Source organism: Taudactylus pleione, unplaced genomic scaffold (genome assembly GCF_031769625.1).
Source record: "Taudactylus pleione unplaced genomic scaffold, aTauple2 ptg000199l, whole genome shotgun sequence".
Classification (NCBI taxonomy): domain Eukaryota; kingdom Metazoa; phylum Chordata; class Amphibia; order Anura; family Myobatrachidae; genus Taudactylus; species Taudactylus pleione.
This window is the reverse complement of record NW_028284601.1, coordinates 3,862,567-3,876,560: the sequence shown is the minus strand read 5'-3', so window position 1 is coordinate 3,876,560 and position 13,994 is coordinate 3,862,567. Positions and strand designations below refer to the sequence as shown.

General features: G+C 47.3%; 1 protein-coding gene across 1 annotated transcript; it reads left to right on the top strand.

Moving 5' to 3' along the window:
• The first annotated feature begins 3,199 nt into the window (after positions 1–3,199).
• Positions 3,200–11,776, top strand: LOC148518715 (nesprin-2-like). The gene is made up of 7 exons (XM_088477137.1): positions 3,200–3,257; positions 9,655–9,803; positions 9,902–10,087; positions 10,183–10,320; positions 10,666–10,860; positions 11,185–11,407; positions 11,538–11,776. The coding sequence occupies exons 1-7, from the start codon at positions 3,200–3,202 to the stop codon at positions 11,774–11,776; spliced, it is 1,188 nt and encodes a 395-aa protein (XP_088333263.1).
• The last annotated feature ends 2,218 nt before the right edge of the window (positions 11,777–13,994 follow it).

Genomic DNA, 13,994 nt, shown 5'->3' with positions numbered 1-13,994 from the left:
GAGGAGGATATTTTGGTAGTTGTAGGTGCTAAGGATGAGGAGGATGTTGGTGATGAGGATGTTGCTGCTGAGGATGTCCTTTGTGTAAGTAAGGCAACAGCTGTTGCCCATGGTTTGAAAAAGCCAAAGCCGATTGTTGTCATGCTGGGGCAAAAGACAAAAAATCCACTTCTCACGTGTGGAATTATTTCCATCCCGATCCGGACAACAGTTGTCAAGCCATATATAACCATTGCAAAGCAAGAGTGAGTAGAGGGAGGGACCTAAGCTACCTAGAAACCTCCTCCTTGGTACGTCACTTGGAGCGCATTCATCAAATATCAAAGTGTATGTCGCCTGCTCCCTCTCCGTGGGATCCAAGCGCCTTCGATCTCCAACACCAACACCTGCATCATCATCAACATCCTCATTCGTGATCGGAAGTCATTTAAAAAAAACAATTGACTACTAAACAGTCTGTGGCGTAACTATAAATTGCCAAAACATTTTCTGATGCCCCCCCCCCCCCTTTCCCATGGCATTTTGGTAAAATCATTACAGGGACATTTATACACAATTTGTCTCCCAGTGCAAAAGTTAAAAGTATGCCCCCACCCCCCCTAGACAGTTTACAGTATTTTTCCTCCTTTTAGTAATGCCCCTTACACATTATGCCGCACACTGTAATGCCTATTACCAAAGTGCCACTTACATATTTGCCCTCTGACACCATATTATGCCCCACAGTAAGGTTTCTAATTATCGTTGTCAGGAGTCTTATACAGTGCCCCCAGCAGTGTCCCTTATATAGTGCCCCAGGTAGTGGTCCCCCTATGAAGGACCCCTTATATAATGCCCCCAGTACTAACCCCCAGCAGTGCCCCCAGTAGTAGTCCCCCCCAGCAGAGCCTCCAGTAGTAGTCCTCCACCAGCAATGCTCCCAGTAGTAGTCCTCCCCCAGCAATGCCCCCAGCAGTAGTCCCCCACCTATGCACTGCCGCCAGCAGTAATCCCCACCTATGCAGTGCCCCCAGCAGTAATTCCCACCTATGCAGTGCCCTAAGTTGTGGTCCCTCCAGGGCAGTGCCCCTAGTAGTGGTCCCCCCCCAGCAATGCCTCCAGTAGTAGTCCCCCCCAGCAATGCCCCCAGTAGTAGTCCCCCCCAGCAATGCCCCCAGTAGTAGCCCCCCCAGCAGTGCCCCCAGTAACAGTGCCCTCAGTAGTAGTCCCCCCCAGCAGTGCCCCCAGTAGCCCCCCCAGGAGTGCACCCAGTAGCAGTCCCCCCAGCAGTGCCCCCAGTAGTAGCCCCCCCAGCAGTGCCCCCAGTAGCAGTGCCCTCAGTAGTAGTCCCACCCCAGCAGTGCCCCCAGTAGCCCCCCCAGGAGTGCACCCAGTAGCAGTCCCCCCAGCAGTACCCCTAGTAGTAGTCCCACCCAGCAGTGCCCCCAGTAGTAGTCCCCCTCCAGCAATGCCCCCCAGTAGCAGTCCCCACCCCAGCAGTGTCCCCAGTAGTAGTCCCCCTCCAGCAATGCCCCCCAGTAGTAGTCCCACCCAGCAGTGCCCCCAGTAGTAGTCGTCCTCTCCCCCCAGCAATACCACCAGTAGTAGTCCCCCCAGCAGTGCCCCTAGTAGTAATCCCCTTCTATGCAGTGTCCCCCAGTAGTGGTCCCACCAGTGTGCAGTGCTCCTAGTAGTAGTCACCCCCCCAGCAGTGCCTTTAGTAGTAGTCCCCCTCCCCAGCACGGCCCTTAGTAGTAGTAGTAGTCCTGCCCCACAGTGCCCTTAGTAGTAGTCCGTCCTCCCCCCCAGCAATCCCATTAGTGGTAGTCCCCCCAGCACTGCCCTACTGCCCTTAGTAGTAGTAGTCCCCCCCCAGTACCCTTAGTAGTAATAGTCCCCCCCCTAGTGCCCTTAGTAGTAGCAGTCCCCCCCCCCAGTGGGCCATTTTCTGCAGATTTCATGTGGACGGCTAGTCCGCATGGAATCTGCAGCCACCTCACCCCACAAGCCTCCATGCCTTCACGCCACCGCGGGGGCTGCGGGGGCGGTAGTTACGCCACTGTAAACAGTCCTTTGCTAGAGGAAGTATGTATAACAGCTGTCACCCAGTTTCACAGCGGATCACTGATGCCATGACGGCTGTGCTAGTATTAGATGGTGAAATAAAAAAATAGGATGATAGTGTGGAGGAAGTGCAAAAGGAGGATGAGGGGGAAATTTCTGTCCTATTTGACGTTAACGTGGATGTTGATGATAAGGATGTGGTTTGTGTAAATCAGCCGCCAGTGGTAGCAGTTCTTGCTAATGATAAAAAGAAAGCCAGAAAAGCAACGTGATGCTGCGGCTTCATTGACAAAGACAAATATATCTCGCCCCCTGTCTTTGTCAATGAAGCCGCAGCATCACCTCCTCTGGTAGACTTAAATTAGCAAAAATTAGCTATATTTATACATGTTCAGAAAGAGTAACTTACTAAAATTTGGTCCTGAAAGACTAATGTCACAATATTAATATACATACAGAATAGTAGTAGTAGTGATGATTGACACATTTAGTGTTAATTTAGTTAGAAAGTATCAATTAGTGATTACATGTTGCTTTTCTTCTGTAAGCTGTGTAAACTGTATCTATGTAGGTCAGTAACTGTTCGGAATCGGTATGAAATACCGCCGCCGGCCACAATAACTAACTAATCCCCTAACCCTCCTTAGGGGTGCCTAACCCTAACCTCCCCCCCAAGTGCCTAACCCTAATCCCCCCTCTAAGTGCCTAACCCTCACTCCGCCTTTCCCCGCTGCCTAAACTTTAGTCCCCCGGGGGGGTGCCTAACCCTAACCCTCCCTCCCCCTAGCCTAACCCTAACCCTCCCGGGGGGGGGCCTAACCCTAAGTCCCCCCCGGGTGCCCTAAACCTAACCCTCCCCCCCGCGGCAGTCCGCTCGCGGCACCTGGCATCCCTTCGATCGGGATGCCGGGCGCCAGGCTCCCGGCATCGGGGAAATGTCAGGCGTCTACATCTAGATGCCTGGCATTTCACCCTCACCGGGATATGACAGTCGGGAAGCCGGCTGCCATTATTAAGGCAGCCGGCTACCCGATTGTATACTATCTGTTCTCCTTCTGAGTTCCCTTAATACCACAGTGCTCACCGATTATACCACTCAAATGAGCTGTTCCAATGGATTTCATCTGTAATATATGCAGCTAATTTAAATACTGGAATGACAGAGCTTTCTGTTCACCTTGACAAAGATGCCTTTAGGACGGTGAAACGCGTAGGTGCTCTCTCCTATTGCATGGTGCTCCCACAGAAGGTACAAGGACCATCTGCTCCCCAGACACGGGTAGAGCACTTTTCTCACTTACTGCAGACCTGTTCCCCCCCAATGATTGAACCACTGAGATGATCTGCTACTGAGACGGGACAAGCGGCATTTCACTGCCGTGGATATTACAACACCCACCGCCTCCTGTGCTCTGACTGCTGGAGCTGTTCCTCACCTAGAGCGGCCACGTCTGCAGCTCACCCTGAACACACGACGCTCCACTTCCCGAGTGAGTCTACCGGAGGAGGTGATGCTGCGGCTTCATTGACAAAGACCCTGTCCCTGCACTAATACAGCCGGAGATGCAGTGCATCCCAGTGGCAAATGCAGGATTTCTAGAGGGGGTTTCCAAATGCCTGATTTTAGAGTGAGTGTGGCCAGTCCATGAAGAGGGTAGAATTAGCACTTAACCAGCTTTAATATACATCATACAAAGTGTATTGTGTGTCATAATTCCAGCATATACAGGACCAGTGATCACAGTAAGCCATTAGATGAGGCAGTAAGGCCATCCTTTCTGAGCAGAATGTTTTTTTTCAGATGTGGGCACCATTCCAGGGCATTGGAGCAAGTTCGGGAGCCTGGGGGAGCAGCAGAAGAACCTAGCACTGCCCTGGACAAATATGTACATATTGGGCTCTATAGCAGCACATCCCTAACAGTGAATGTTTTCCAGATATCCTATTTGGTGCACAGATTATTTATTACTGGCTTATACATGTTAGAAGATCCACAGGTGGTGCTAATTATTTCATTTGTGATACTGAGAAGAACATGCAGCTCTAGTAAAATTCTATTCTATTACTATTTCTATTGTGGTCATGGTGTGGGCTGGGGAGGGGGGTTTCCAGGCAGACAGAAACCCCCCCTGCATTTGCCTATGCATCCGGATCGTGAACGCCCCGAGCTCCACAGCCGACCACACACTTCCCAGGAGCGGCAATTACAGCACCCCGTTTTCCCGTTCATACGGACTTATCATCATCATCACCATTTTCTGGCATAAATTAACTAGCAATACCAGCTACAACAGAAGTCTGCAGGTAATTAATTTGTTACTACATTTATTTCATAACACGTTACAGTACAACTGGACAGTGACTCTTATCAATCTATTGTTGATCATCCATCTATTTACCTGTGTTTTCCTGTGGTACCACCACCTGAATATTAGGACTATATATTTTATTATTTATTTTTTTTAATATACTTTTTTTGTAATGAGTAATTATTATGGATGCATCCATTGTGTTGATGTGATATGTTAAAATGATTTTTTAATAAATGTATACTTATTGTCATTGAAACATCTGATTTGAGTGCGTTACTAATTGACACCAGCCCATATAGTTGCCCATTTTTATATATATATTTGCCTTTGTTATTTGAGGGTGACCTCCTCTTTCAACCATACTGTTGCTGTAGGATTGATTTAACTCTCCAGCGCCTGGGCTATTTGTATACAGTATCAGCTACCAGCAGTTTGGACCAGCACATGCAATCTCCACCACCAACACCCTCATCATCAACCTCCTCCTTAATAATTGAAGGTAGTCATCCAAAAAATGTTTTGTGGGGACCCAAACAAACCAAGGAGTTCAGCCACGAAAGTGTCAGTCCTAGTGGCTAAAGTGCTTGGTTTTGTTAAACTGTGCATGTCCTTTGTAATATCCCACATAAGAGTGGGTGGGAGGAACAATTCCATCTTGCACCTCTTTCCTTTACATTTGGCACAATTTGGGGTATTGCCGACTGACATTATTATAGTTTATTAAACTGCCATCCTGTCTGCCACTGCTGTGTGGCAATGTTTCATAGATGTCTGATATTTTTTTTAAACTGCCGTGTGTTTGTGCTGCTGCTCTGTTGCTTACTTTAGCCAGCCAGCTCGCTGCAGCCTTTGGCCTATATAGGTGAAAAATAGTGAAATCAATACTGTGAGGTGATTAAAAATGCCTAGAAATGCCTGAAAATCATTCTTATTAAGGTTAATAATACTACAGAAACAAAAACAGGCCCAAATTATGTAGTTTTAGCTGTTCATATAATTTTTTTGGAAAAAATACAGATCCAAAACCAAAACCTAAAAACAAAACACCAAGGAAAAAAATCCAAAACCAGATTCAGATCCAAAACCAAAACACGGGTCGGCGCACATCTCTTATATTTAGTAAATCCCTTTGATATTGGCTGAATTCGCAATGCGGGTTGTAGTAAATAGAGCCCTAAATAGGGACTGGATGATTCTGCAGCAGTAAGCTGTGAATACCTGGTGAAGGTGATCCCTGAGGGGTGGTGGTGTAGGGGAAGGGGGGGCGGGTATATGGGGGGAGTGGGACATGGCAAGCAGGTAATCCTGCTGGAAACATTTCTGATAAGATCATATTACAGTATGTTTCAAAACCAATGTATATAATGTAATAATCATAAAAGGTTGAGAGTTAATGTACTGTGGGCCTGATTCTGAGATGGACACAGACATGTCTTTTGCCGCAGTTGCGTCTGCGACTTTATACAGATGCCGCAATAAAGCCATTCCCTGGTGTAAAAGAGTGAATCCGAATGTCTCAAGGAATGAGATGCCTACTTGCACCGTCTTAAGATGCTGCATTACCGTCCAGTGTCTTTAGGCACGTCCTAGGTGCAGCACATCATGGTAAGTTGCACCAGCCCTTAGGTAGGTGCAGTGTCTCCATCTGAGTATGTCCTCCTACTGTATGTGAGCAGCCGGGCGTCTCTGGGCCTGATTCCCTACCATACGCAACTGCAAATGCAATAGCGATTACGCACGCAGTTCAACTGTATGCTAATCCATTGCGATCGCAATACCCTCGCAGCATAACATAAGGATGCCCACTTTACTTACCACACCGCCGTAATGTCTAGCAAGACTGCGAAACCAGCGGTACAATGGAGTACCATCGCAGCCTCACGCACACTTGCACAAGCCCTGTCCTTACTCAGCGTGCATGGTTGTTAGCAATTTCTATCAGGCCTCAGGCTGCGTATGCCATTGAAATGGATAATTTATCCTCTCCCCTGCAACGGCGTTGAAACGCACTGGCACGCCTGCGCTCGCCTGACTACCTCACCGTCACCACCCACAAATGGCACTTCCTGTCAATCACTCTGCGAATGTGTCTGCGTAGTCATTGCGATCTCAGTCCCGATTGCAATGGCTAGTTGGCGCACGCAAACGCGAGTTTCGCAATGGGGTACTGTTTGAATGAATAAAAAAAGTGGTAGGTAGAGTACTTCACAATTATATTCAATTACCCATTAAAAAATAACTCTCACATTTAGAATATTTGAAAGATATAAAATATATTAAGTAAAAAAAAACAATGGTGGTCCAGACCTATACGGCCTGTCACCTCCACACAAATGCAAGAGTGAGCACAGGGCCTGATTCAGCTTGGATCACACTTGCTAATACGCACACAATTGCTGCGTACCACGCATGCATCACAGTGTGCTGTAAAGTGACAGCTAGGTGCTGATTGGTACTTTATCTCTGTCCACTTTATTTCTCTCCAAGTCTTAGTACATAGACTCAGTGGTGCCCCTCCCTGCTACTGCACCCGGTGGGGGGGGCGTGGCCTCGTGGCTCGAACCCCGCAACAACTGGGGAACGTCGGTGGAGGGGGGGTCCCGGAGTTGTAGACTGCACCCGGGGACCACTCTGCGGGCAGTGCCGGCTTCCTCACTTTGTCAGGAGCCGAGTGCTGCACGTAATATTACAGTGCAGCACCCGGCTCCTTTCACTGAGGGAGAGTCGGCACTTTGGTGTCACCCCTTAGTGGGTGACACCCAGGTGCAGCCCGCTCCCCCTTGTGAAGCCACTGCATAGACCCCTTAGTTTCTCTAATTTATGGTTTGTAACAAATTGTATCCAACCAAAATTCTGCTTATATTAGTATACAGTACTTTGCCTAGACATATTTATTTCTGACACACAGTGTCTAAAGCACTGGGAGAGTGTTAAGGCCCCTAGTGGCAAACGCAGGATTTTGAAAGGGGGGTTTCCAAACTGACCATATATATATATATGGACAGTTCAGCATTGCACACACAATGACACAGACACGCACACACACTGACAAAGACTGCACACTGCTGACACACATCTGACAAAGACTACCCACTGACACACATCTGACAAAGACTACACACACACACACACACACACACACTGACAAAGACTACACACTGACACACACTGACAAAGACTACACACTGACACACATCTGACAAAGACTACACACTGACACACATCTGACAAAGACTACACACACACACACACACACACTGACAAAGACTACACACTGACACACACTGACAAAGACTACACACTGACACACATCTGACAAAGACTACACACACACACACATCTGACAAAGACTACACACACACACACATCTGACAAAGACTACACACACACACACTGACAAAGACTACACACTGACACACACTGACAAAGACTACACACACACACTGACAAAGACTACCCACTGACACACACTGACTGACAAAGACTACACACTGACACACACACACACACACACACACACACACACACAACGCAGCGCTCATCTAAAAAACATGAATGCAGACCCAAAATACAAGTAGTTAAATACAAACAACAGCCCCCCGGCAAGTACATGCAGCAGTCGATCTGGCACCATTTAATAAATATTATTATCACCCTCCCCCGGCATATACATGCAGCCGTCATAAGATCCTTCCCCCTCCCCCCCCGCCGGTATGTTCATACAGCAGTCATCCTAGCAAATATTATCCCCCCTGCACCCCACCTACGTTGTGCGGCTCCGGGACTCGCTGCGCTCGCACTAGTAGATAGTGTCGCGACGGCAGGCGCTCTCTCACATTGCCGATCACAGTGCCATCAAATAACTGGGAGGGGCTTGCGCGCTGCAGCTCCACCTACAGCCAGCCCAGGCAGTGTCTCCTTACAAAAAAAAAAGTAATAGTGTTAGCTGCTCGCCGGGCCGTCGGAGCAACGGGCAGGGGGGGTTTCTAGGTACTCGGAACCCCCCCTGCGTGCGCGGGTGGCCCCCATACACTAACGATTGGGGCAATTTGCTGATCCCCACATGTCTGGGTCGGGGATCAGTGAAATCCAACATGTTAGGCACCCCCCCGGGAGGTTAGGTTTAGGCTAGGGGAAGGGGGGGTTAGGGTTAGGCACCCATGGGGGGAGGTTAGGGTTAGGCACCCCCCCAGGGGACTTAGGTTGAGGCACTTAGAGGGGGGTTAGGGTTAGGCACAGGGGGGAGGTTAGGGTTAGGCACCCCCCCGGGGGACTTAGGTTTAGGCACTTAGAGGGGGGTTAGGGTTAGGCACTTGGTGGGAAGGTTAGGGTTAGGCACCCCTAAGGGAGGGTTAGGGTTAATGGGTAGATCGGGATTTCCTCCTGTGTCGGGCAGCCGCTGTTGGCCATGTGGCCGGTGGTAAATTATACTGATTCCTGTACCAATGTTTATGGTGTTGCTGTAGGACAAAAAGCTCAAATAGCAAAGCTTATAACTTCACTCTGGGGGTTAATTTACTAATCCTTGGATGGAGATAAGTAAACGGAGATAAGGTACCAGCCAATCAGCTCCTAACTGTCATGTCACAGGCTGTATTTGAAAAATGACAGCTAGGAGCTGATTGGCTGGTACCTTATCTCCGTTCATTTTATCCCCATCCAAGGCTTAGTGAATAGACCTCTTAATGACTTAACCAATCTGCAGCCTGTACATAGAATATCTGTTCATTGGAGAGCAGACAGCCAATCAAACCATCTCTGGCTACAAGATATAAATCATCCAGGTATAAAATGCCTCTTATGTCCAGATGATAGTACTAACAGCTTGTTGGAAAGACTTTAAGTATAAATATTTCAGAGATTTTCAATAAATGAGTTAGTTCAGTAATACACATGTACTGGCAATACAGTATTGTCAAAGTACAAGAGACTTTACATTGTCTAAAAAAATTAACAATAAAATAGGCCTACAGTTCACAATGTTATTTGCATTAATTCGGTGCCTTGGTCATCGAAGCTTTTATCAATTAACCGATTTGCTCAGAGGGGCTTCCAGGACACATTATGTACATGCAGTAATATGCAGTGTTGTAAAGTTCTTTCTGAAGGAGCCCAACTGGAGTTTTTAATTCACCTGCATTCTCGCTCTATACATGATTGTTCTCCGTCCTTAACCATCCTCTACTTACCCCTTGTAGATGCCCTCCAATTATTACTTATCCCTTCCCACCTGCTTTGTACATACAGCATCTGCCTACCTCTCCTCTCACGCCTCACTGGATTGTATTTTTCCCCATAGTTTGGAACAGGACAGATAACTGTGAACAGTTTCTAAATTCCCTTTTGCTGTTTGAAGATTGGCTACAGGCTGCCCAAATAATAGCGTCTCTCCGAAACCCATTCCAGACCCTTCATAAAGAATCTAAGCTGACCCTGAGGAAGTATGAGGTAATAAGGCAATGTTTAAGCCTTCCACCATTATACATATAACACTTTTCTAACCATTCTGCCCTCCATTTTTTCCCCATCCTGCTTGTGAAATACAGGTTCTCCTGGGGGAGATGCAAGGGAAGTTGTTGGACCTGGAATCTCTGAACACGCAGTACTGGCGACTTACACATACTTGTCACCAGACGTTGCTTCCCAGTGTCCTTCGGAGTAGAATGCAGGAGGTTAACATGTCCTGGTGCCATCTGCAGAGGGAGACAGAGACTGTTCACCAGGCTTTGAAGGTATCTCACTAGTTCCATTTAGGATTAAGGGAAATCAAGATAAATATGTATGCGGTAAACACATTATTGAAGACTTTTTACTTGTCTTCTTATAGTCTAGGGTCCAGAAGAGAGAAGAATTTGATACTGACCAGGAGGACATGAAGCTGTGTCTGACTGAGATGGACCTAGAACTGTCCAGTGTAGAGTATATCTATAGTGGCAACTCAACTGAGAAGATACAACAATTAAAGGTGCAAGAAATATCATAAATATATTTACCTTGTTCAAGTAATTGTTTATCTAATAGTATAGCTAATTTCTTCATTATTGATCATTCATTTCATGCATGGTGCAGTCATGCATCACTTGCTTGCATTTAATGCACCACCCATAGCAGTTTCTTTAAGCCACAGTAAGTACTGTAAGTAAAAACCGAGTATGCAGTAATTATTATAGACATCAATAATACCATTGTCATATCTAGCACTGTTATCTTTAAATAACGGCTGTACATTTTAATTGTAATACTAGTTATTTCTTACAGCATTGCCAGAATTAATATTACAACTCTAATGATGTTGACGGGTGATTTTCAGGTCTTCCAGGAGGATGCGTGGAGCAACATGAAGCGAGTGGAGTGTCTCCTAGAGCGAGGAGACCTGCTGATAGACAACAGTGACCCCCGAGATGCTGAGACCCTGGAGGAGGAGATGACGGAGCTAGGCTCATACTGCCAGGAGATTTTCATCCGTCTCTCCCGTTTCCAGAAACGCCTTGTGAGCACCAAACTGGTATGTATGTTCCCTGTAGTTCTTGGAGGTGGGAGTTTGAGACACAGGGGCATGAGTGAAGCAGCTCACAGCGGTAAAGGCACCATAAACTGGAATTACTGCTGTAGTAACCACAATAGAACAGGTCCATGCATGTAATTAATGTGCTCACACATTGACCATGCTTTAAAAAATGTTGGCTGTTGGATTTAGGGTTTCCCAATAAACTGCTGCCATATATTCTCTTCTCTACAGTTTTGACTAACTTTCTTGACTCTGCCCCCCTCAAGCAAATTAAATAGTATATACATATGGATGAACACAATTGCTTTCTTTTCCCTGAAGGTGTTTGAGGATGACTTTCTCGATAGTAATATTGAACATGCATCATCTGGATCTTCAGATGTATTCCTAGACCTGGACATTGACCAGGAAGAAGATTCAAGCGCACCTTGCATTCCTGCTACCAATGTAGCATTGGCTGCTGAGCTAGACTGGGACCCACTGGGTGATGTTGGAAGATCTAGTTCTCATAATGGACAAGAGTCCTTCTACACGGCAACGTCAGGTGTGTGAGGGTTTGTCTGTCTCGTATTCCTCTCATCTTCCATCTTCCACACGTGTTCTTTTATTAATGGTTATTAAACTGATTCAACTCATTGGGAAGTATAACACTGTATCTACCTTTCCCCCAACAGCTCCCTGGAATATTTTTCAGAGGAGTGAGGGATCCCAGAGCAGCTTTAGCTCAGATTTTGGGGTCACTTCTTCAAAACTCAGAAGCCATGAAGACCAGGAACCTCCAGCAGATGATTTGACCAGCCATACTCAATCTTGGGACAATTGCAGCTTAAAGACGACCCAAGAATGGATGCACAGTCAAGGACAGATTGAAGATATATCAGTAAATGCACATTGGTTTCTCCTCATGTCTTAATGTCCTTGTGCCTTGGAGCACCAGTCGTTAATCAACCAGTGGCTGTATCTTTGTGGTACTGTTGGTCTGTTATTCAATATAAACCTACTGTAGCCAGCTGCTTGCGAAGTCAAAGAATACAGGAACATTTCTGCACTAGACTCATGGATATAGACCAGAGGTTTCCAAACTCAGGGCCTCATTCAGACCTGCTCGCAAGCTGGTGAGGGCCTACGCACGCACAGCGCTCACACTGCACGTGCGCAAGCCCCGGAGCGAGTGACAAATGCACTCGCTCTGGGGCTCACTACAAAAGGGGCGGCTGTCAATATTGATCGACAGCTCGCCCCATTTTGTAGGCTGGGTAGGGGGGTGGCCGGACAAACGGAGGCGTTCCTGAAGGAACACCTGCCGTTTGTAGGCGGCCCTACTGACATCACCAGTGATGTCAGTAGGGTGCTTCCTGCTCTGTTAGAGCAGGAAGCAACCTGGGGCTTGCGGTAGATGATACCCTACCGCAAGGGTCTCGTCACAAGCCGCGATGGTCGAGACCATCGCGACCATCACCTAGTCACTCGCTAAAGCTGTGGGTGGTAACCCACAGCTTAGCGAGCGACCAGGAGGCCGCCTCTCAAAAGAAAAGCGGCCGCCCTCATTCAGAGCGAGCGCTCGCATTTTGCGAGCAGCTCTGAATGAGGTCCTCAGTCTTTTGATTTAACCATCTGTGCTCAACCATAGATATCCTTAAAACATGGAGTGTTAGAGTGCCTTCTGGACCGAGTTTGGAAACCTCTAGTGTAGACATTCCAGTGGCCATCTAACAGTATATAATTGTGAATGGTGGACATGAAAGATGAGTGAAGATAAAGGGGTTGATGCAAAGTTGAATAAATGTCTGTTTTGAGAACAGATCTTGTGTATTTTAGCACCACGCATGCTCTGTAGCTGAGCGTACACACAGGGCCATAACTAGGGTGGTGCGACATGTGCCACTTGGCACAGGGCACCGCAGGGCAGGGGGCGTCAATTTTTGGGCCTGTCAATTTTCTGTTTATAATCATTGTCACATGTAGCTTTCTCTTATTTTATTCCGGCATCTCCTGCTGCTCATATCTCCTCCCTGGCTGACTCCACCTTCATCTGGACACCTCCCCAAGCACCTCCAGTCACATCCTCCTTTATTTAACACACTCATTTCAAAATACTGTCATACCCAGGACTCGAACCCATCACCTCTGCATAATTATTGTGTATCATCACTGCAACCATTGGATTCACAATGTATTTGGCAGTGACATCTAGATAACAGTGGTACATAGGGATCGGTACCTCTTCAGCATTGTATGGGACAAATCAGATTTGTCATGCCCCTTCCCCATGAAGCCACGCCCCATTTTCAGATGCGCATCTTATGTCCCTATTTGAAAAATGAAGGGGGAGGGGGGTGCCAATGCTCTTTCTGGCCCAGGGCACCGAAAGTCTAGTTACGGCTCTGCGTATACATCTATTGGCAATTCTGAGTCATATGGATCTCAGTCACATTTCCACTTGCAGCTGAATGGGCATAACTAGGTGGCAAAGGGGCTAAGGGTTCATACGAAGACTAGGCTTAGTGTAGACGCAACTGCGGGCTATGTTGATTGCGTGTACACAGAGTCTGATTCCAGAGGTATCTCTTGCACCAAGCATAAGACTGGTGCATGTGCACGCTGATAATTATGATTGTTATTAAACCAAATTTTATGGATGGGGCAGTCGCACAATTCTGCATGCGGGTGAATATTCGCATTTAGAATGATCTTTGCACACTATAGGCCTGATTCAGAGGTGGACGCAATGCCCGTTGCTGCTGCGATTCTGAGTACAGAGGATGTTGTGAGAAGTTAAGCAGATGTCTCAGCCCCCGTCTCTTGTACAGAGGCGTTCACCGCCAACTTCTCAGATCCGCCGCTTGCGTACAAACAGATGAACATTGGTCGCACCATCATACCTCTGAGCAACCCTATGGGTGCTCAAAATGCCCTTCAAAAGTAAGGCACCGGGGGCAGAACACCTGCGTAAGGAGGAGACGCAGGCATGTCGCAACTGGTTTAGGGGGTGTGTTACACCCGTTACCTCCCCCCAAAGGGTTGCTGTCTGTCGATCACTCTGCATCGTAATCCACAGTAAAACTGCTGTCTGAAGACCATCGCGGCACATGGGCATTGTGACTCTGACACCTCTATATTAGGCCCAGTGT

Bases quoted from the DNA above. Each gene is read 5' to 3' on its own strand.
- LOC148518715 (XM_088477137.1), top strand. From the start codon at position 3,200: ATGACAGAGCTTTCTGTTCACCTTGACAAAGATGCCTTTAGGACGGTG. The intron at 10,321-10,665 runs GTGCAAGAAATA...GGTGATTTTCAG, and splicing joins AGAAGATACAACAATTAAAG to GTCTTCCAGGAGGATGCGTG. The intron at 10,861-11,184 runs GTATGTATGTTC...TTTTCCCTGAAG, and splicing joins GCCTTGTGAGCACCAAACTG to GTGTTTGAGGATGACTTTCT.